The sequence below is a fragment of the Meles meles genome, chromosome 12 (assembly GCF_922984935.1).
Source record: "Meles meles chromosome 12, mMelMel3.1 paternal haplotype, whole genome shotgun sequence".
Classification (NCBI taxonomy): domain Eukaryota; kingdom Metazoa; phylum Chordata; class Mammalia; order Carnivora; family Mustelidae; genus Meles; species Meles meles.
The window spans coordinates 15,194,364-15,214,463 of record NC_060077.1 but is presented as its reverse complement, the minus strand read 5'-3'; the positions used below and the strand labels follow the sequence as shown (position 1 = coordinate 15,214,463).

Here is a 20,100-nt window from a genome sequence, read left to right as displayed (position 1 = left end):
CCTGACAAATAGGACAGTGCATATAACGTTGAGTTACAGTGGAAAATTTAGAACATTACAATTCATGTCTAATCATCCCTAGCATCCTTTTCCATGTGGGTGTCAGGCTATGGAGCAAGATGAGGAAACTAAGTCCTTTGGAGTTATCAAGGAGCTGTCTGGGGCATGGACTCTGCCAGACTCGAGAGGTCCTTTACTGCAGGCGCCTGGTCTGGGACAGGGACAGCATGGGGAAGAGCTTCCAGAAGGAACTGGTCAGTCTGAAAATGGTGAGTTCTGTTAGATAGGTGTGACCACATTATTCACCAAAAGAAAAATAGTTCTAAAGCAGCCCCCAATATAGGGTAACATGAGCACCATTAGAAACGAGCTCCTCCCGGAGTGAGGAGGCCTCACTATGTTCGCAGTCCGAATGAGACCACCATCTCATAACCATCCACAGTCAGAATGAGAGTCAGAAAAAAGAGAGAAAGACCAGTGGGACTGCATATTCCAGTGAGGATAATACATTTGTCTTCTGGATGGACTGTGGAAGCAAAAATGGATAAAGATTCTCCTTCACTGAGAAGAGTTTGCATCAGAGATTAATTTTCTTGTCTGCAGCTGTTAATCTTTTCTCCCCAATCATACACAAATTTTTACTGATTTACTTTAATATACCTGATTCACACAGTCATTCCAAGCAGTTTATCTAAACAACATATAGAGATTTTAAATTATGGGTTTTAAATGTCATCAGACAGCTCAGATATCCAGAATAACATCAATTGATTTTACCATCTTAATCTGAGCTGTAAGAACAAGTGCTCAAAATGGGGCACCTGGGTAGCTCAGTCAGTTGGGTGTCCAACTCTTGGTTTTGTTTTTTTTTTTTAAAGATTTTATTTATTTGACAGAGAGAAATCACAGAGAGGCAGGCAGAGAGAGAGGAAGGGAAGGAGGCTCTCCGCTGAGCAGAGAGCCCGATGCGGGACTCGATCCCAGGACCCTGAGATCATGACCTGAGCCGAAGGCAGCGGCTTAACCCACTGAGCCACCCAGGTGCCCCCAACTCTTGGTTTTGACTCAGGTCATCATCTCAGGTCATGATCTCAGGGGTGTGGGATCAGACCCTGTGTCCAGCTCTATGCTCAGCTGGGAGTCTGCTTAAGATTCTATCCTTCTGCCCACCCCCCACCCCGCCCCGCTGAAATAAAAACTAAGCCTTAAAAAAAAAAAAAATATCCAGCAGATGACCCACAGGGGTTGTGAGGAGATAAGGTATAGCTTTTCCCATTTGAATTTTAGTTTCTTTGTGTGTCTTTAGGTAAGTGTAGATTATTAACTAATTACTTCAGTACTCTTCTAGTCCAAAAAGAATGAGGGATTTTAGAAAATATAGACAATTTACATTAAAGAATAACGCAATTGTTGACTAAGAATTTGTCAAAGTAATATAGTATCTTAAAACATTACTCAGCTAATGGAAGTGGAGTAACTTTTTTTTCCAAAGATTTTATTTATTTGAGGAAGAGAGTATGAGAGAGAGCAGAGAGCACAAGGGTCGGGGAAGGGCAGAGGGAGAAGCAGACTCCCAGCTGAGCAGGGAGCCCAGTGCGGGGCTCTATCCCAGTACCCTGTTATGACTTGAGCCAAAGGCAGACAGTAAACAACTGAGCCACCCAGGGACCCCTGAAGTGGAGTAACTTTATAAGTCACTACAATAGGTAATATTGTCTAAGATTTTTAAAAAATAAATTACTTGATTTTCTTAAATTGTAGTTATCAGTTGCTTGCTCACGTCGAGATTTACCAACTCTTAAATGATGGTGTAGAAAACCATGAGCTGATAGTAAGGCAAGTGTAAAGGATTTATGAAGTACAATTTAAGTTAACCTTCGTGCAAAAATCCTACTTTTCTGTAAGAATTAATATGTGTGGGGTTGTCAGTCCCGCCCCACTCCAGCACACTGGCTCTGTGACAGCAGGATTTGTGTCTGTTTTATTCACTGGGGTATTCCAATGTCCTTCCTGGTGCCTGGCTCAGAGGTACTCAGAGAAAGGTGCTTGCTTTATTGAAAGAACGAAGTGGGATGCTTTATATGACCCCACTGAGGAGAATAGGACCCTCCTTACACCCCCAAATTCACAAAACAGTGCGTGAGAGAATTTGCCTCAAGAGTACTAAAGGGCACCTGAATAATTTAATTCTGTTATGCAGCCTTCCATGTCGTATTGGAATACTTTCATTCCTTTGTTAATACAGAGGCTTTTTTAAAGAGATAAATAGCTTTTCAATTTGTACGTGTATCTTTAAATTTTATTTCTAAACTGGGATTCTTTTTTTTTTTTTTTTTAAGATTTTACTTATTTGACAGAGAGAAAGATCACAAGTAGGCAGAGAGGCAGGCAGAGAGAAAGGGGGAAGCAGGCTCCCTGCTGAGCAGAGCTGGACGCAGGGCTTGATCCTGAGATCATGACCGGAGCTGAAGGCAGAGGTTTAACCCACTGAGCCACCCAGGCACCCTGTAAACTGGGATTCTTAGAACCTGATTGTTTTTACTTTGGAAGAGACCTTTTCTAAGTAGAAAACCATTTTAAGATTTACCAGCTCAACACTAATTATTCTGATTTTTCCAATACATTTGTGTAAATAATGAAGTTTAAATTATGGCTCTTTTTTATAAATAGCATTTCCTGGTGATCATGGAGCCTGTTCTTTCATTTTTCCCAGCCTGGAAAGCTTTTCTTAAAGTGCTAGTACACGTAAATTTTAGGGGTTTTTGCATGGCATGGTTTTATAAATTAATTTGGAGTCCTTAAAATCCTTTTAAGATTCATATATACTATTTAATGGTCTCCTTAAAAACAGGAATTCCTTTGCATTCAAGAAATGTTAAAGCCTTTAGACATCACAATTTCCTAGAGATTGATTAACTGTTCTAGATCAAAGTACTCCCATGGAAAGTGTATATTGGGTCAATTTTGATATATCCATTTATCATCTCTAAAAATATCACTTTTGTAACCGTAATACTGGCATCCCTATTTGGGGTTTCAGAAATCTCTCATATTCACCCTTTCCGCTTCTCAGGTCTTAAGCATTTATAGGAAAAGACATCTTAGACTGTCAGATAAAGGGAGGAACATTGTTATATTCTTAAGCAAATTGCAGTTTACCTGCAGCTCTTTTCTTCCAAGCAAAAGAAAGAAAGGCAGTGCCTGTGTTTCTGGCCAGCATGGGAAGGCGGGGAAAGCAGCACCTTCCCTCAGCTGCACCTCACTGGGAGCTTCAGCACTGGGGGAGAAGCTCTCTCAAACAGCTGCCCTTCCCTCTCGGGTCAGCAGCTGGTGGCAGGGAAAACACCACGTATGGCTGGAGCTGGTCCCTAAGAGCTCCATCCACCCGCAGCTTACCGGCAAGCCAGGAAACCCAAGGAGAGTGGGGTAAACCTCAAGCAAGAGAGGAAAAAAAAGGCCTGCCTCCAATTAGATTGACTCAAGCCCCGGGCTTCTCAGCCACCGTACTGTTTCAGGCTGCATCATTCTCTGTGGTGAGGGCTGTCCTGTGTATTGTAGGCCATTCTGCAGCATGCCTCACCTCTCCCCACTAGATGCCGGACATGCCCCCTACCTGATGGTGACAACCTCGGTGCCCAGACGAAAACCACTGCTCTAACTGGGTCACACTCTCAAGTGGATGGAATACCTTGTGTTCGTCCTTTAATTCCAACTGCTTACAGTTGTCTCATGCATGAATTCCATCTACTCGTGAAATATGTATGTTATATGTATGTACGTAGGTATGTGTATCTTGCATCAGCCACAAAACAATGACTACGTCAATTCTCTAACAAAGAGGAAAAGCTGCTTACGGAGAGCGTGTTAGAGTCAGACTGCAGAAGCAGGCCAGCTCTTCCAGACCCAAGCAGTCACCACTCTTCCCACTCTCTGCTAGGTTGTACCCACCCCAGCAGGGATGCAGCCTCCCCTTTCTACTCCCCATTCTGTTTAGCCATCTGAGTGTGGCACCGATGGTTGATTTGGATGGACACACTCAAAGTCCATCCGAATAAGGAATTTGTCAGTGTCTACATTTATTTTAATCTTCCATAGGAAGAGAGAAATGCCAGGCCCCTCTCTAACCAGGAAACCTTAAAGGTTTCTATATTTTCACATAAGAAATGTCACTTTAAGTTGTATTATTAAAACAAAAAATCACTGGGCGCCTGGATGGCTCAGTCAGTTAAGCACCTACCTTTGGCTCAGGTCATCATCCCAGGATCCTGGGTTGGAGCCCACATTGGGCTCCCTGCTCAGTGGGGAGCCTGCTTCCCCCCTCTCCCTCTGCCCCTCCACCCTGCTAGCTTTCTCCCACTTTCTCTCGCTCTCTCTCAAATAAATAAAATCTCAAAAAAAAAAAAAAAAAACTAGCTTCTTAACCCAGACATAAAGGAGTGTCTGCTTTACTGCAGCTTTAGGAGGAAAGAAATATTTTCTTTTTATTCTGAGATCTTTTTTTTTTTTTTTTTTCCATGAGCAGCATCCTCAAGAGTAAGCCCTGGACTTCTAGTTAGCATCAAGCAAAAAAAAGAATAGACCCAAGAAGCTTAAAACTTAACATATGGGGAAAGAAAAGGGCAGGACTTAGAACAAATGGAACGTGGAGCAAACAGTGTTCTGCTTCTGCAGGGCACGCACTAAAGCATTTGTGGGTTGTCACCTTTGTGTGGGACAAGCAGCAGAGCCCAGGGCTAAGGGCGTGGCCATGGAGTCATCCCAGTTGGGGATGAAGCCCAGCCCTGCCACTTTGCTAGCTGTGACTTCAAGTTATTGAACCTGTCGAAGCTTGTTTGTTACTGTGTAAAACGAGTGTGTAAAAGGGCATAGCTTGGCACGAGGCATTGAAAGCATTCTGTGCAGGTGGTTTCCCCAGAGCAGGAGGATGTGCTGTCAGGCTCTTGCCTTCCATAATCCTGCGCCACCAGACTAAACACTCTTCAGGTTTCACCTCTGTTGGATAAAACCTCAGTTTCCCCCCATTTTCTTTCTCTTCTTCCAGCTCCATTTCTCTGAGTGGCTTTTAATAAGCAACTGAAATCCAGCCCTGGTTTTTATTTCTAACCTTATTTTCTACCACTCCCCAGAATGTTCTTTCTATCTTCAACTTGGCCTCACTGCTACTCTAAAGACCCCACATTTATCTCACCAGAAGCACCTTCTCCTATGTGAACCCGGTCCCTCTTCAAAACAAAACCGTCTCTGCCCCAGCAGTCCTGCTCCTCTCAGCACTCACCAGGGGCTCCCACATGCCTGGCAGTGCAGACAGCCCTGCGAATGCTCAAATGACCGGGACCCTGCCTCCCAGCCTCGTGTGGGAAACAGGCAGGTAAATCAGAAAGCACTTTGGGCACTGCGGGAGGCAAACCCTTCCCCTGGTCCCTGTACTTGGCATACCTCATGAGGATTTCATTATACTTTGTTCTCTTTGGCTGAGTCTCACAACCCCAGTAGATTGTAGGCATAGGACTGAGTACACAGTGGGTGCCGAGGAGCATATGCTGGCTTGATAGTTAACCTCTAGGCACAGGTTTAAAAGGAGGATGGGTTGCTCGGCCTATTCTAACAGACCTCAGCAACTTCAAAAGGTAAAAAATAAAACCGATGATGTCCAGCTGCTGGTGCTCACCATAACCTCTTGGAGATTCAAGTGGTTCCCGGGCTTTCAGAAGTCCTGTAACAGTACATTTTTGAAATGGGAAATCCGACAATAGAAATAAAGAATGGTCCCGTGAATGGAATAAAGTCAACTTAACAGAGAACTTGCTGCATTGTCCACGTTTTTCTCACGTCATCACCCAGGAAAGCCACTTCGTACTCCATTTCTCATTCCTCATTTCTGAGTACTCCAGTGGAAAGTTCCTCTGGCGTGAACTAAGCCGTTGACCTGCACGTGGCACAGCCACATCCTAAGTTCGATGTTGTGCACCAAGGATTGGTATGGTTGACTCATGACAGAAGTAACTTTTCCACCTGTAAATAAGCTGCCCCAACAAGATGCCGTATGTCACAAACTCAGAATATACCGAACACGCCCACACTTTCCCTCCCACTGAAATTAAACTTCATTTTTATGTGGCCTGATAGTTTTTGGATCTTTTTATTTGAGAGATTCCCCAAAGGCATGCGTGAACTGGTTATCCTTCCCTCCTTTGCCTTATTCCCATGCCAGTGGAAGAAATATCTCAACATCCTCTCACCTCACCAATACAAAATACACGACCTAACAGGGCAGGGTGTCGGACCAGAGATTGGCTGAAAGCACCACTAATTCCCAGCTACAGGGAATCCTTTCCCAAAGGGCCAACTCCAGTTGCTAGAGGGAGGCATTCATTATTCTAGGTGTTGGAGACATAGCAGGGAACAGACAGAAAGGCCCTTGTTCCCATGGAGTTTACATTCGGATAATATAAGAGAGGTAAATGACCAAATTATAGATAGTGATAAATGCTAGGGAGACAAAAAATGGGATAGTGTGATGATGATGGCAGTTAAGATAAAACTGTTAAATCATTCTTGCAGTGCAGAGCGAGAACAGACCCGTAATGGTGTCTGTGGGTGCCTGGGAAACCTGTTTGGGTGATTCTCCACATTGCATTCATAATGGTAGCAAGCCCACACTTCAGGTGTAGTTCTGAATGCTTTTGTCTCTGCTGCCCAGTGTGGTAGCCACCGGCCAAATGGGGCTATTTAAATTTGAACAAATTCAAATCAAAATAAATGCAAGGGGGAAAATGTGATTCTCAGACCTACTACCTGCATTTCAAGTGCTCAGTGTGGCCTGTGACCACTCTCCCGGACAGCAGAGAGTAGACTGAATCACCGCCCTAGGTCCTGTTGGCTAGAGCGTCTTCAGAGGAGCTCATTTCATTTTCCTAGCAACCCTGACAAAATGGGTGCTGCCTTCCCATTTCGCAGATACGTAGAGTGAGGCACAGAGAGCTAGACATAGCTTGTCCAAAGTTGCATGGTTAATACAAGACAGGGCTAGGATTCAAACCATGCCTATGGGGGCGGTTAATTCATACCCTGCTATGTCGCCGGGGCCCATAGATGACTAGAGTTCACTTATGCAGTCCACCTTCCACGGGACTGCAACTGATAGAGGAGGTTACGCCTTGGTAAAACCTTGTGACAGGATGCTTTAAGATTCAGTGAAATTCAGAGCCAAGGGCTAGGTCTTCCCTGTCTAAAAATGCAGGCCTATATTAGCACAACTCCCTCCTTGGAAAGAAAAGAGGGAGCTACAAAGCAGCAAGATAATACCAGGCTGGGGTGTGATCTCACAGGGCAGACCATCTAAGCTGTCTGTGCCTGTTTTCCAGCACGTGAAGGTGGAAGATAGTAAGTACCCACCCCACTGGGCTGCGGTAAGGATTTGGTGAGGCACAGCAGGGGGGGTACTCAGCACCATGCCCAGCACCTGCTGCACCAGGCGGGAGCTTCCAGCTGTCACCAGCACCATGCCTGCCCCCTTCTGTAATGGCCACTCGGATGGAAAGCTCCACCATGCACTGTGAACAGCCAGGATGGACACCTTCTCCCGAAACTGCCATGAGACCTTGTGGTTCCAAACACCGCACACTGGAAGTGGAGGACAGCACTGGGCAGGCCCAAGGGGGAAATGATGTCCCCTTTGGAAACAGATTTGTGTTTAGCTCAAACAGATTGTGTGACACAATACTTGTCAATCGAGGCAAGTGTCTTCTCTGAGCCCTTGCTCCTTAAAAAATGGGCATAATCATAATCTTGCATAATAGTTTCAGTAATTAAATGATGATCACCTGCAAGCCTGGTGCATTAACAGCTTGTCAGTAATAGCCATACTTACATTGATGAATGATTTTTAGCTTCTCATGACTAAAAAATGTCTTTGAGTATTTTCTTGCCCAGATGGCTTGGACTGACCCAGAAGCTGGGTTAGCAGAGACAGAACAACTTGTCATCCAACACCATCACCATTAGCACACTCAACTGCAGTGGCCAAACCCCGGAAGAGCAGGACAGAGCCAGCTGAAAAGCATCATGGGGCACACACATAGAGCTGTCTCCCTGAGGTGGAAGTTGCTCCACACAGGCCCCCACACCCTCAGCGAGAAAAGTGTCCCCCTTACATGACCTGATGCAAAACAGGAGGAAAAACAAATCCCCCAGGCTCCCAGCTGACCCACACAGACTTTAACCAGAGTTGGAGCAAACAGAAGATGCTGAAACACCCAACCAAAGAATTTGGGACTTCAAATGGAAAGTCTGGACACACTAAGCCCAAATTGCTAATTTCCAAAGATGTGGATACATTGGGTGCTCATTAAAAGTATCCAGATAAAAGTGGGCCCTGGAAGAGTGCGTCATGAACCAAGATTCTAGTTAACCCCGTCATGGGAACATGGGTCAGATACAAGGGAAAACAAGAGACAGTTGTACAAATGGAAAAAGTGACAAAAGTGTAAAAGAATCATGACCTTTAAAAGGTCAAGGTCATTAAGAGTAAGAGAATACTGAACTGTGCTCCATTCTTTGGAAATTCCTTACAGAACACAATGATGTTTACTTTCCCCAATTTCTTCTGCGCTTCTCCCACGGCTGATAGCTCATCTGTGAAGTACAGCTGCCCTCCCTCTCATTTTGCTTCTCTTTATTTGTTTTCCTTTATTTCCACTGGGCTAATGTACTGGTGGCTCATCTATCTAGTATGATCTAGCGTGATCCAAATTAGGTTGCAAAGATGAGCCCGAAGATGGCATGCACCGCACCTGGCAGCCCCCTCGAGCCCATCAGCTACATCTGGCTCTCAGCATTGGATGTTGAAGTGACAGACCTCCGTGGATCCATGTTTCATGAAGAGTTTTCCTCCTTTCTGGAACCCAGGGAAGTATGGGATCCTGGGAGTTCTCTTGTGCGCTGACATAATAAAGACTCTTTGTGAGCAGGAAGAACTTTATGGGAGTCAGCCTAAAATGCTACCAGTAAGTGTGCCTCATTCACTCTGCACAGACAGAAGCTCACAGAAAGGAAACTTAGCAGGAACTGAGTAATCTCAGATTGCAGGATGGAGAGTCAAAGGATCACACGGCCGTAGGTGGACATGTTGAAGCCATCCAAAAAAAGTGATAGGAGATGAAGATCTAGGTAAATGCTTCCTTAAAAGACTATGTTTATCTTCTTTTCAAATTACTGGTATTCGAGCTATGTTATTCATAAGAATAAGTGTCCAGTAAAAACAAATATTTTACTAGTGATCATCAGAGGATATGTAATTACTGAAATTAAGTGCCTGGCCACTGTGACTTTGGTTATTGAATTGGCTCTTGTTAGACCATTTTAATAACTTTGAAGATCTCTACTGTTTTCCCTGTTTAAACTCTTCCGAAATAATTAGTGCAGACCGATTTTGCAGAAGGGCAAGTCAGAGGAGGTGAATCGTTTTGGCTCAATTGCCGAGCTAAATTACAAAGCTGTCTGAGATGATGCAGGGGGACTGGGCAGAGCTCACCCACCTAAATCACAAGGATAAGGTCTCTTCTCTGTAAGTCATAATCTTCCCAGATGCCCCATAAGGGTTTAGCTAAATATGTTCTGTTAGCACTAATGAAACTATACTATTCTGCCTTTTGTTAGCAATAAAGGAAAAGTTTGGCTAAGTTGAAGTGCATAGAGCTTCAGTTAGTAATACCTTTCTTTCCTTGAAATCTACACTGTAACTAGGCAGGTCCACAAGATGGATAAAGGAAGCCCTATCAGTTAAATCAGTTGAAATGGTTCATCTGTTTGGCAAAGCATATCGAGAGATATTTTTAAAGCAAGTGAACACATCTTCTCAGCCTAGGACATACAATTTAGATTGTGATCGTCAAGTTCTAAGATTTAAGGAGAATCTCCTATTTCATTATTGTGACAAGGCAGTTCTGCATTTGGGTCACTACATCTTTTAGGTTACCCACCAGTAGACAATTAAAATCTGCAGTAATCACAGTCAGTGTAGAAATGGAAAACTAATCAGATATGACCTGCTTATTTTCCCTTCCATTTAAAGGAAAATATCACTGGATAGAACTGTATGTGTGGTAAGTGGGAGACTTATATATCCCTAAATTGTTGGCTCATGACCATCTTGGTAAATGACAAGTTTACTAGAAGTTTGCCAGTGGCGTTGCTATTAAGTTGTGGATGTTTTCATCTCTAGCCTCTGAAATGAGGTTACCGGGGTGGTCCCCAGAGGGCAGTCATCCTGGATGCTGTGCGGAAGGACAGGAGGAGGGCCGTAGGGAGAGTGGGAAGGGCCAAGTGGAGCCACCACTTGGCCATCTCTTTCCCTGGAGGTGACTTCTCTTTAAGACTTTTCTCTTTGATGTAAAAAGTGCTGAGCTGAGTCTCTACTGGTATTATGTCTGGACATCGACCCCCACCCCTAGCCAGGAGATGGGGGTGCTGGTGCTGATGTGTCTGCCACATGGTGTGGGCCTTCTGGCTATTAAGTACCCCAGTGTTCTTGGAGGCCCAGGGCACTCCCAGAAGGTACCATGTGATTTTAGGCCGTGGAGCTCATGCATCTGCCCACCTTGGCCTGCACTGCCCCTTAGAGACACTCCTAGACAATCTGAAACACAGACTGAGATGTTTTCGTGTGGAGGGGCTGAGAACCTACCAGTGTGTAGACACCTGATGTGGTTTTTAAATAGAAGCCAAACAGAAACTCTTCAAGTATGAGATAATCAGACTGCAGAGAAACTTGGTTAATAAATCCATCGTGGAGGCCCCTGGTGACTGCAGACTTCCCAGACAGTCACATATCACATTCCCGTGTCTAATTGCCAATCTCTCTAATCACATCTATTACCACTTTAATGTTAGGCTGTACATGCTTTCAGGAGGAAATGGCTGTCAGTGTCTAAAGAATCGTTGATGGGCCTTGTGCTTTATGATGGATAATGTCAGAGAGTTACAAGAATGCATAATGCATGGGAGTAGGGAGGTACTCAAGTGCACATGGTGATCATTGTATGGCTCAGGGAGACCCGAATTTTTGCTTTTGTAAAAATGGCCTTCCCGTTAATTATTCCTGGTTCTGGTAAAGAGTTCAAGCAACCCAAGACTATCCTGGAACAAAATAATTAAAAACATGATACTGCTTTGCTAGTGGATAGGTAATGATTATCTTTTTTTGAGAGGGATCACTTTTTAATTTTTTTTCTGACTATAATACATATTCATCATTTAAGTACCTTTAGGGAGTATCAAAATAGAATTTTTAAGAAGTAAAATCATCCACAATCCACTATCTAGAGATAAATGCTTTTAACACTTTGTTGTATATCCTTCTAGATGTTGTCTCCATTTATATAGGCAAAAATGTGACATTAAATATACAACTTTTATATACTTTCTTGATTTACCCTGTCATAGACTGTTTCCTTGTTGGTAAATACATACCTACATGATCATTCATGATGATCTCAGAGTTTGTATGCTATGCTAACCTCTTATCAGCAGACATTCAGATTACTTTGTGAGATGGTTATCTTGCCCAAAAAAAAAAAAAAAAACCAGAAGATGCTTTTCTTGCTTTCCTTTTTTTCTTTTTTCTTTGCTTTCTACTGGAGTTTTCCTCTTTTAGCTTTTGGGGACATACCTATTTAAAAAAGATGTGCCACCTACCTAGCCAGAGACTCTCCATCATCTCCATCTGCTCTGCCCCTCATCCTTGCACTTTCTTTCAAATACATTTTTTTTAAGATTTTATTTATTTATTTGAGAGAGAGCACATATACAAGCAAGGGAAGTGGCAGGCAGAGGAAGAGGGGGAAGCAGGCGTCCCTCCCTGAGCAGGAACCTAATGCAAGGTTCAAGCCCAGGATGCTAAGATTATGACCTGAGCCAAAGGCAGGACATTTAACCAACTGGGCCACCCAGGCAACCCTAAATAAAACTTTTAAAAAATCTAGTTCTCTAAGAATAATTAGTAAAGATTTTCCATCATTTTCAAGAACAATTGCATCTTTGGTTTTCAACATTTTTTGCTTCTCGTTTTTGTTTTTGTTTTTATTTTCATTTTCTTTTTTTTAATTAGAGAGAAAGTATGAGTGGAGGAAGGGGAGAGGGAGAGAGAATCCCAAGCAGACTCCACACCAAGCAAAGAGCCCAGTGTAAGGCTCCATCTCATGATCCCAAGGTCATGACCTGAGCGGAAATCAAGAGTTGGACATCCAAATGACTGAGACACCAAGGTGCCCCTTTTGCTTCCACTTTGTCAAGGTATTCATTCTCTTTACCAGAATATTTCTGGAGTGGTCATTGAATGCTTACGTGCCCTGGCAATGATGTCCTAATTCTTGGGGATTCTTAAAGTTGAATTTCTTAAATACATGTGCAAGTGGAAATAGGTGCTACAACTTCAAACGTTTTTTTACCTAGGATTGTTGTGAATTCAGAATAATGTCAGTATTCATTTTCAGAGACAGTTAAGTTTTCTTTCCTAAAAGCAGGTATTTTGGATTGAGAGTTGATGGCCTAATTAGTCTTGGACCTTTTTAGCTTCTTGTAGAGCATTTCAGATTGTTTCTAAGTAAGAAGCAGGCTTTAAAGTCCCTGAGGGCACCTTGCTCTGCCTAACACTTTATTCTTTGTCCAAATGCTTCTCTCCAGTGCAAATGGAAGATAAAGGCCAGCAGAAAATACTTCTGTTTCCTTTTATGTTTCTCTCTTTAGAGGTAACTAGAATTTCTTCGCTTGCTCATTTCCATACTTAGATGATGTTTTGGAAATACAGGAAGGTAGGACTCAATAAGCAACTTGGGGGTTTGTTTGCGTAACTGTGGGCCAGCATTTACATGAAACAATATAGCTAACATTTATAGCTCACATTTAGTTACAGCTAACTGCGCCTACTGCACCCAGGCCCTCTATGTGGCTGCAGTTTGCTCTTGAAACAACTCTATGAGTTAGATCCTATGGTGATTTAGGTGACAAGATGGGGTTCAGATTTAATCCCGGTAAGCCTCCTCAAGAGCTTGTCTGTTCTGGTCTTGTTTATCTCCCTGTGTTCAGCAAGTTGTCTTTGGGCCTTGGTTTCTTAATCTTGAAATAAAGGGGGGTTGGAATAGCTAACTGATTTTGAAGATTTTTTCACCCGCAACTGTTTGAGTCCAGGAATCTGCCTAAAAAAACCACTTCCCTGCTAGAAATCCACTCACACTGAATGGCTACACTTGCTGTCTTTGTCCCTGGCCAACCTCCATTTTCTCCATGGCAATGCCTACACTCTAGGACCTGTAGGAGAGTGGCACACAGAGTCCCCGGGAGAAGGCCACAGAGGTCCTTGTCACAGAACACTGGGACACCACGGCTTGCTCAGGGCCAGGCGGCTCCCGTCAGGTCACAGGCCTTGCCAAAGGCGCAGAGAGGGCAGCAGGACGGATTGCAGCTGTTCTGATCACTCGTGGCATGAGGGAACCTAACGTGAATGGGTTATAACTTATTCATGACTAGAATCTAAAATAGCTTCTTATAACTAATTCACAGCTACTGTGTGAGTGCTAGTGTGCTATTTTTTCAGATTCTAAAATTATTACCCTGATTCCACAGGCTTTGTGTTGAGCGAAAAGATAAGTCTGCTTTTGATTGCCCAGGAACAAAGAAGTTTCCCATTTTTATATGGTGGGACCCTTTCCCATCAAAAATACTCCATTGCTTTAGTCTAAGAAATGTGGTAAAGCACACTTTAAAATATTGCTTCTGGCGTGTCAAGGAGTTGGGGATGAGGTCATGTTCAAATCAGTGCTGCCGTAGTGCTTTTTGATTAATGCGTGTAATTCTTGTGAAGACCTCCACTCGGCAACATAGGAAGCATTGTAAAATTATCTGAAGCCGGCTGGTAATGCGTGAGTTCAGATGTGAAGGAAGAATGGAAGTTCATTAGGCAAGAGAGTAGGAGGTAGTTTACCGGGAGAATTCCAAATGGAGGGAACAAGGCATGCAAAGGCCCTGTGTTGAGGGAGGGGTGTGGCAGATGAGGTGGGGGAGGACAACAGTTTCGATGGGGGGGGGCACTAGTGTGGAGGGAGGCTAGGGAGGGCAACAGAGCAGGCGGAGCCTCTGGGATGAATCACAGGGATGCGACATGGTCAGAGCTGTGTTTGCAGATGAAAATGTAGGCAAGATCTGCGTGTGTGGCATGTGTGCTCAGGAGGGATGTTGAGGAAAAGGTATGTGTTTAAAAGGAGCGAAAGCGAGTCTGGCTCTTGTTCTTCCCCATGGAAGCACCAGAGCTGCTAGAGGCAGCGGGGCAGAGGTGTGGCCTTTTGACCCCACACAGACTCATTGCTGAGTCAGCCCCAGACGACGAGGATTGTGGCTCTGGCTTTCGGGCTGGGCACCCTCCTAGACCCCAAAGACCAGGACACACATGCGATGCTGTGTGTACCCTAATATTTCTCCTCAAGCTAGCTTAGTGGCTTCATAAAGCGTACTGCTAGGCCCAGAGTGCCCTGCCCTCAGCCAGCTTCCTAGACAACTTTGCTGGTGAGACTTTTTGCCATACTGGCTGGTGAGTGGTGCCCTTCGGTCATTGTTTGTCTAAGCTGGAGTGCAGAGAGCCCATGGATCCTGCCCCGGTGAGCAGTGCAGTGTAGGTCGTCACGTTGTCCGGGCCTGGTATGGCTAGAGGGCACCATGCTCCCATGCTGAATGGCCACCGCGAGGTGGCCTGCTTATTCCCCGCGCCAGGTCAGAGCGTTTGAGATGTGATGCAGACATTTGGGAAAGCATCTGGATTCCTGCATGGAATTGAGACCTCCCCCAGCCTTCAGGACTCTCGCCCACAGAGCCTGAGGATCCAGAGAAGCCGCAAGGCTCAGATGCAGCATTCCCTGATTGATGAGTTCCCTCGTCGGTGGGATATTCCTGTTTCTCCTCGGGGGAGTACTGCAAGAACAAATGACGTAAGTGATAGGAGAGCACTTGGTGCGTGTACAAGTGGAGATGGCTCATAAATAAAATTATCGTGTCATCATTTATACATTAATGCCCTGAAAGAGAGGAAAGAACATTACTTGTGAGTTAGGATGAGCATCGGACACGAGCTACTGACAGGCCATTTGTCCTCGTGCTGCCGCAGAGCAGCCTCAGCGAGGTCGGGGCCAACATCTCTCCAAGGACCTTCATTAAAAGCATGTTATCACCAGGAGATGGTGTTAACATCCCTCCCCACGCTGGGAGGCAGTCTTGGCCAGGTCTCCAAAACCCCTCTCTAGAATTTGGAACAGCAAGCCTTTGTCAAGCATTAATTTTCCCAACATGAGGAATGAATCGCCAATTAACAGAAATTAACTACCTAATGAATTACCACAGGAAAAACATCCGTGTGTGACTTAACCTCCAAATCGTGGTCAAGGCAGCCTGTTCAGCGGTCTCCCTTCAGGATATCGTGGCCGCTGCCTCAGCCCAAGAACCCTGGCCAAGCCATGTATGCCATGGGTGGGGGTCCTGCCCTCTGGCTGCCACCATGGCCGGGCCCTGGAATGCCAGTCACTTGGAAGCCCATCTTTTGCAGCTGAGGACAGCATCTCTGAGAGGAGAGGAGGACAGTGTCCAGGCCGCGCTGCCTTTGGCCAAGCCAATAACTATGAAATTGCTGACAGCTCCCAGCAATGCTTAGAAACAAAATTGGATTGCCTCGAGACAAAAAGCCGCAATACAAAGAACCCACAATTTGTAGCATATGCCCTTTTGACCCAGAAAGTGCAGTGTTGTGCAAGCCGTGCTCTGGGAGTGTCGCCCTCCATTAGTGGTTGACACACCATCGAGAGGGGATGAATGCCTTTACTGAAGCAGGATGTATTATTCATGGGTAGTAGACGCCCTGCATTTTTACCTTCATCCATCACGTTGACCCTTTCATGGATGAGTCACGAATGCTCCTTTGTGTCTCTGACTCCCAGAGTGTCTTAGAAATTCTGAATTAAGCCTCTCAGGACCACCTTCATTTCTTCCTCCAAATTAGCCACATCTCCCAGCTGCATCTCTGTGGTCTAAACGGGAGATTTCTGTAGCTTCGTTCTTGCCAATTTACTGGAAGGATGAGGTCATGACCGTGATTGCATGTCACAAGAGCTAAGAATAAGAAATTGAAAGCATCACTTCTTTTAAGCTATAGCAACTCCTTGTCATCAGGAAGTCAGTGATATTGTCAGTCTTTTGAGCGGATGGAAGAGAATTGAGTAGCTTGGTTACCATTAGGAGACATGACTCGCTTCCTTGGGTATAAGTGGGCCTGCACTGTTGCTGTGTATCCAACAGCTAGAGGGACCCCCGCCCAGATAGCATCTCCTCACTTGGGCCTCTTACGTTAGCATAGAGTGCAGGGAAGGGGAGGGCGCCAGTTGAGTGAGATGCCTCGGGGTTGACAACGCCTGTCCTCCTGCTTTCGGGGCCTCAGATGGAGTCGCCATGGCTCCCTTGCCAGCTCTGCACCTTATAGACTCCTAGTCTTTCTGTTCACCTTGTGTTTTTCTCAAAACTGTCTGCCCATGACAATGGGAAGCTTCAAGGGCATGTTCTTACTTCTGTACTTGCCGTGGTGAACTAATAGATTACAGATTAAGTACAATTCAAAGCTGCTGATCCACTGAGGCAAGTAGAATGTGAATGCTTCTTTAAATCAGATTTTTAAATTTGTTACAAGTAAAACGTAGTACCACGCTGTGATTGGAACAGGGTGGCTGCTGAGGTCCTATTTTTACTCCCCTCCTGGCCCCTTCTGGTAGATTATGGGCACATCTCATCTTGTATGAGTGGTGCTGGACAAAACTGTTTTGAAATGTTAATGTTCCCCATTTTCTTTGACCAAGGCCTGTCTATAAAGTTATCATCAAGCAGGAAGCCAGAGGGGCCTCCTTCCCACAGGAGCACACCTGCCAGCCCACCCGCGCTCCTTGGCATGGCTGGCTCCTACATTAAGGTCAGCATCCTACTCTTGGACCATGCACTGGTCGGGCAGCATCGGCTCTCCAGAACCCTGGTCCCGGGTGGAAGTCCCTGCCTGGCCCAGGGCCTGGACAGGAGCACTTGCGCTTGTAGCAAAGATAAGCCTTCGGGGTGGAAACTGGAAGGCTGAACACTCTCCTCATGGAAAAGCTCTGTCTGATGGGAACTCGACCCTGGCCTCAGCTGCAGCTTGAAGTTGAGTTAGAGGCCTGGGATATCTCATCTCTGCTCCTTAGAAGCGATCGCTGTAATTTGCCTAGCTGGTTCCCTCTTGTTGGATTCTGTTTCTGACTCAACTGCACTATAACGACCATGGTCACAGCTACCTCTTTTCACACAAAAGTAAATCTTTTCCTTCGGTCAGTTCCTGGAAGTGGAATCGTGAAGTCAGAGGGATGATACACTCCCAGGCTCTAGACACACTTTGCCAAATTGCACCTCCCACCCCGCCCTGGATGAGGGGTAGTGGCTAACACTGCCAGCGGTTGCTGGGCTGTGCCCCTCTCCTGCCGGGCATGTCCTTTTGTAGCTCTCTACCTGTTCCTTTTACCTTCCCTCTCAGGCTTGCCTGTCACACTCTGTTTCCTCCTTAACTTTACTTTGGAGTGAGGCCTATGCCCCGAGGAGATGGCAGGAAGCTTTTCCGTGTAAGTGAAGATGCATGTCCAGTTACGAACTTTTCTTAGGTCCAGAGCTGGGGTTGCAACTATGTCACTGGCCTTACAAATCACAGTGACTGGTGTCACCCAGTGTGGTGACAGTACCTGGGTGTGTGGTCATCTCCAGAGCCATCCACATACGGGAAGCCCTTTGAGAAGTGGTATTCCTCTGGGAGGGCTCTTTGGCATAGCAAATGAGGAAAACTGCACTCTGAGGTTCTGTATCTGCAAGAATAATTTATAAGCAAATAATGCACATTTCGTCCTTTGCCATTTTTCAGTGCTGTGCAAGGCGTCTTGAATTTCTTTGGTAGCTTTTCCAGAAAGACCAATTGACTTCACCACATTTCTCGAATTACAGTAAAGGCAGAGAATCTGAGGCCCTGGGAGAGCAGCTGATGACTGATGACTGAAGCCACCATGGGCAGTGAGGCTGGGTTTGGGGACATACTCCATATTCCCATAGTTGCCACATGGCCCTTTCCCAAAGAAAGATGTGGGACTCCTCTCAGCTCTGTGAAATCCAGGGACTTCCTTCTAGAATTCTCCCTGCGTCTCCCTCCTCCTCCTCGCTTTGGCCAGCTCCCAATACCATTTTGAGGAAACATTCGCCCCGTTGCCCAGGTGCCCGGTTTTCCTGTGAGGAAGCTGTCCGTGTGTACTTTGTCAGAGAAATCTTTGGCAGTCTAGCAGTTTTGCTCACAGTCTGTTGAAGTCTATGTGGCATGTGGAAAGGCTAGGATTTAGAATCAGGGCACCCAGGTCTGATGTATCCCTTCGGCCTCCAGAGCCAGACCTCATGCTGCCTGCAACCTCCTCAAAGTCAAGGAGGGCAGGCGAAAGGCGGCGCCCTCTTCCGGCCTTCTACCCAGAACCCTCATTGTCAGAGACAGCCACTAGGGTCTGTGTTTCCCGCAGGTCATCTGGATGTCAGCATGGCAACCACAAACCTGGAGAACCAGTTGCACAGCGCCCAGAAGAACCTCCTCTTCCTTCAGCGGGAGCATGCCAGCACCCTTAAGGGGCTGCATGCCGAGATCAGGCGGCTGCAGCAACACTGCACAGGTACCGGGACCCCGCGCGACCCCCCAGAGCAGGGCCCTAGGCCCGCCTGGGGCTGCAGAGCAAAGCAGGACCCGTTGTTGGGACTGTCTGAGACAGCGGCCAGCTCAGAAGTTGTGCCAGGCTCACTTAGGAGTGGGGCAAAAAAGGGTTTCACTTCTCTCTGACCTCGTTAAGCCCACCATCACTGGAGTCTCTCTCAGCGTCTTCCCTTATCCCCTGCCCAACCGACGCACATCAAGCGTAAAGCTACAAAGCCATTTCTTGGCATACTGAGGGTTTAGAAGGTCAAAATGCAATGGTTAGGATTTACAATGTACTTTGGAACCGATCATCAAAGTGTAACACACAGAGCAAGCTGCTTGCTAACTGTGGATGCCAGGGAGTGGCTTAGGGAAGGAGGGTCTCTCTGAGCTTTAGGAAGGACAGTGGCCACTAGTGGCTCCTGCCATTCACACGCCAGCCGCTAATGCTGCCAAATCCTGCTCTGTCTGGGCGGGATTTGCAGGCTGATTGTGGGAATTGGTTCTGCATTTTCAGAGCTGATGAAGGCTTTACAAAATTAACATATACGGTTTCCTTTTTAGATTTAACATATGAGCTGACACTCAAAAGTTCGGACCAGACAGGTAAGAACTTTCTCCCCAAAAGTGAACGGCGGCATTATTTCTGGTTCTGGCACACGCTGGTGCCATTTGTTCACCAGCTACACATTTAGAAGAAAGTACATCTGCTAGGAAGTGTTGCATGTGTGACCAGAGCTTTCTAAGAAAAGATAGGAAGGAAGTTTGGAGCCTGAGATATTATGACGGCCTGTCAGTGGAGTGGGAGGGAGGAGGGGCTTATTTTCTTTTGGTGGACACATTATTTGGAATGTCTTTTCTTGACTTTGATTTTTCTCCAGCAAACATCTTCCTTCTCTAATCAATAAATTAATGTAATTTAAACCAGAAAGAGGAGAAGGAGCAACATCCCACCTCTTCTGTTCCTTGAGCCTCACCCAGAGCCTGGCACAGAGTAGGTGCTCCCAACACACTTGTTGAGTGAGGGACCAATTGACTAGATCGTCCCCAAAGGACTGTGAATACCTTTCTCTAGACTGTAGTCCCAGAAATGCTTCCCCCCAACCCGACCCTCAGGGACCCCCGAAGGTATCAACCTGATGGCAGCTGGGGCAGAGGAGATAGAACAGGTTCCCCTGTGCCGAAGACAATTAGTTGCTCCCTGGAACCAACTTGGGATTTGAAAAGTGCAGAATCCATACTGGAGTCAGATGTCTTTTCCTAAATAGGCTGCATTCTGGTCACAGAATCTCCCCTCCCCAGGACTGGAAGTCACTGCTTTACGTTAGTGGAGGCAG

At 45.8% G+C, this 20,100-nt stretch overlaps 1 protein-coding gene across 4 annotated transcripts in view; it reads left to right on the top strand.

The window, feature by feature from the left end:
* CCDC92 (coiled-coil domain containing 92) overlaps positions 1–20,100 on the top strand; it is a 29,515-nt gene that overhangs the window by 6,900 nt on the left and 2,515 nt on the right. For 2 of the 4 annotated variants that reach the window (XM_046025238.1, XM_046025242.1), the window contains 2 exons: positions 18,597–18,743; positions 19,328–19,369. In XM_046025238.1, the coding sequence (XP_045881194.1) occupies positions 18,614–18,743; positions 19,328–19,369 (172 nt within the window). In that variant the 5' untranslated portion in view covers positions 18,597–18,613. Of the gene's footprint in view, positions 1–12,147; positions 12,292–14,858; positions 14,976–18,596; positions 18,744–19,327; positions 19,370–20,100 lie in introns of those variants that run through there. The other 2 variants (XM_046025241.1, XM_046025240.1) reach the window with 2 other exon arrangements.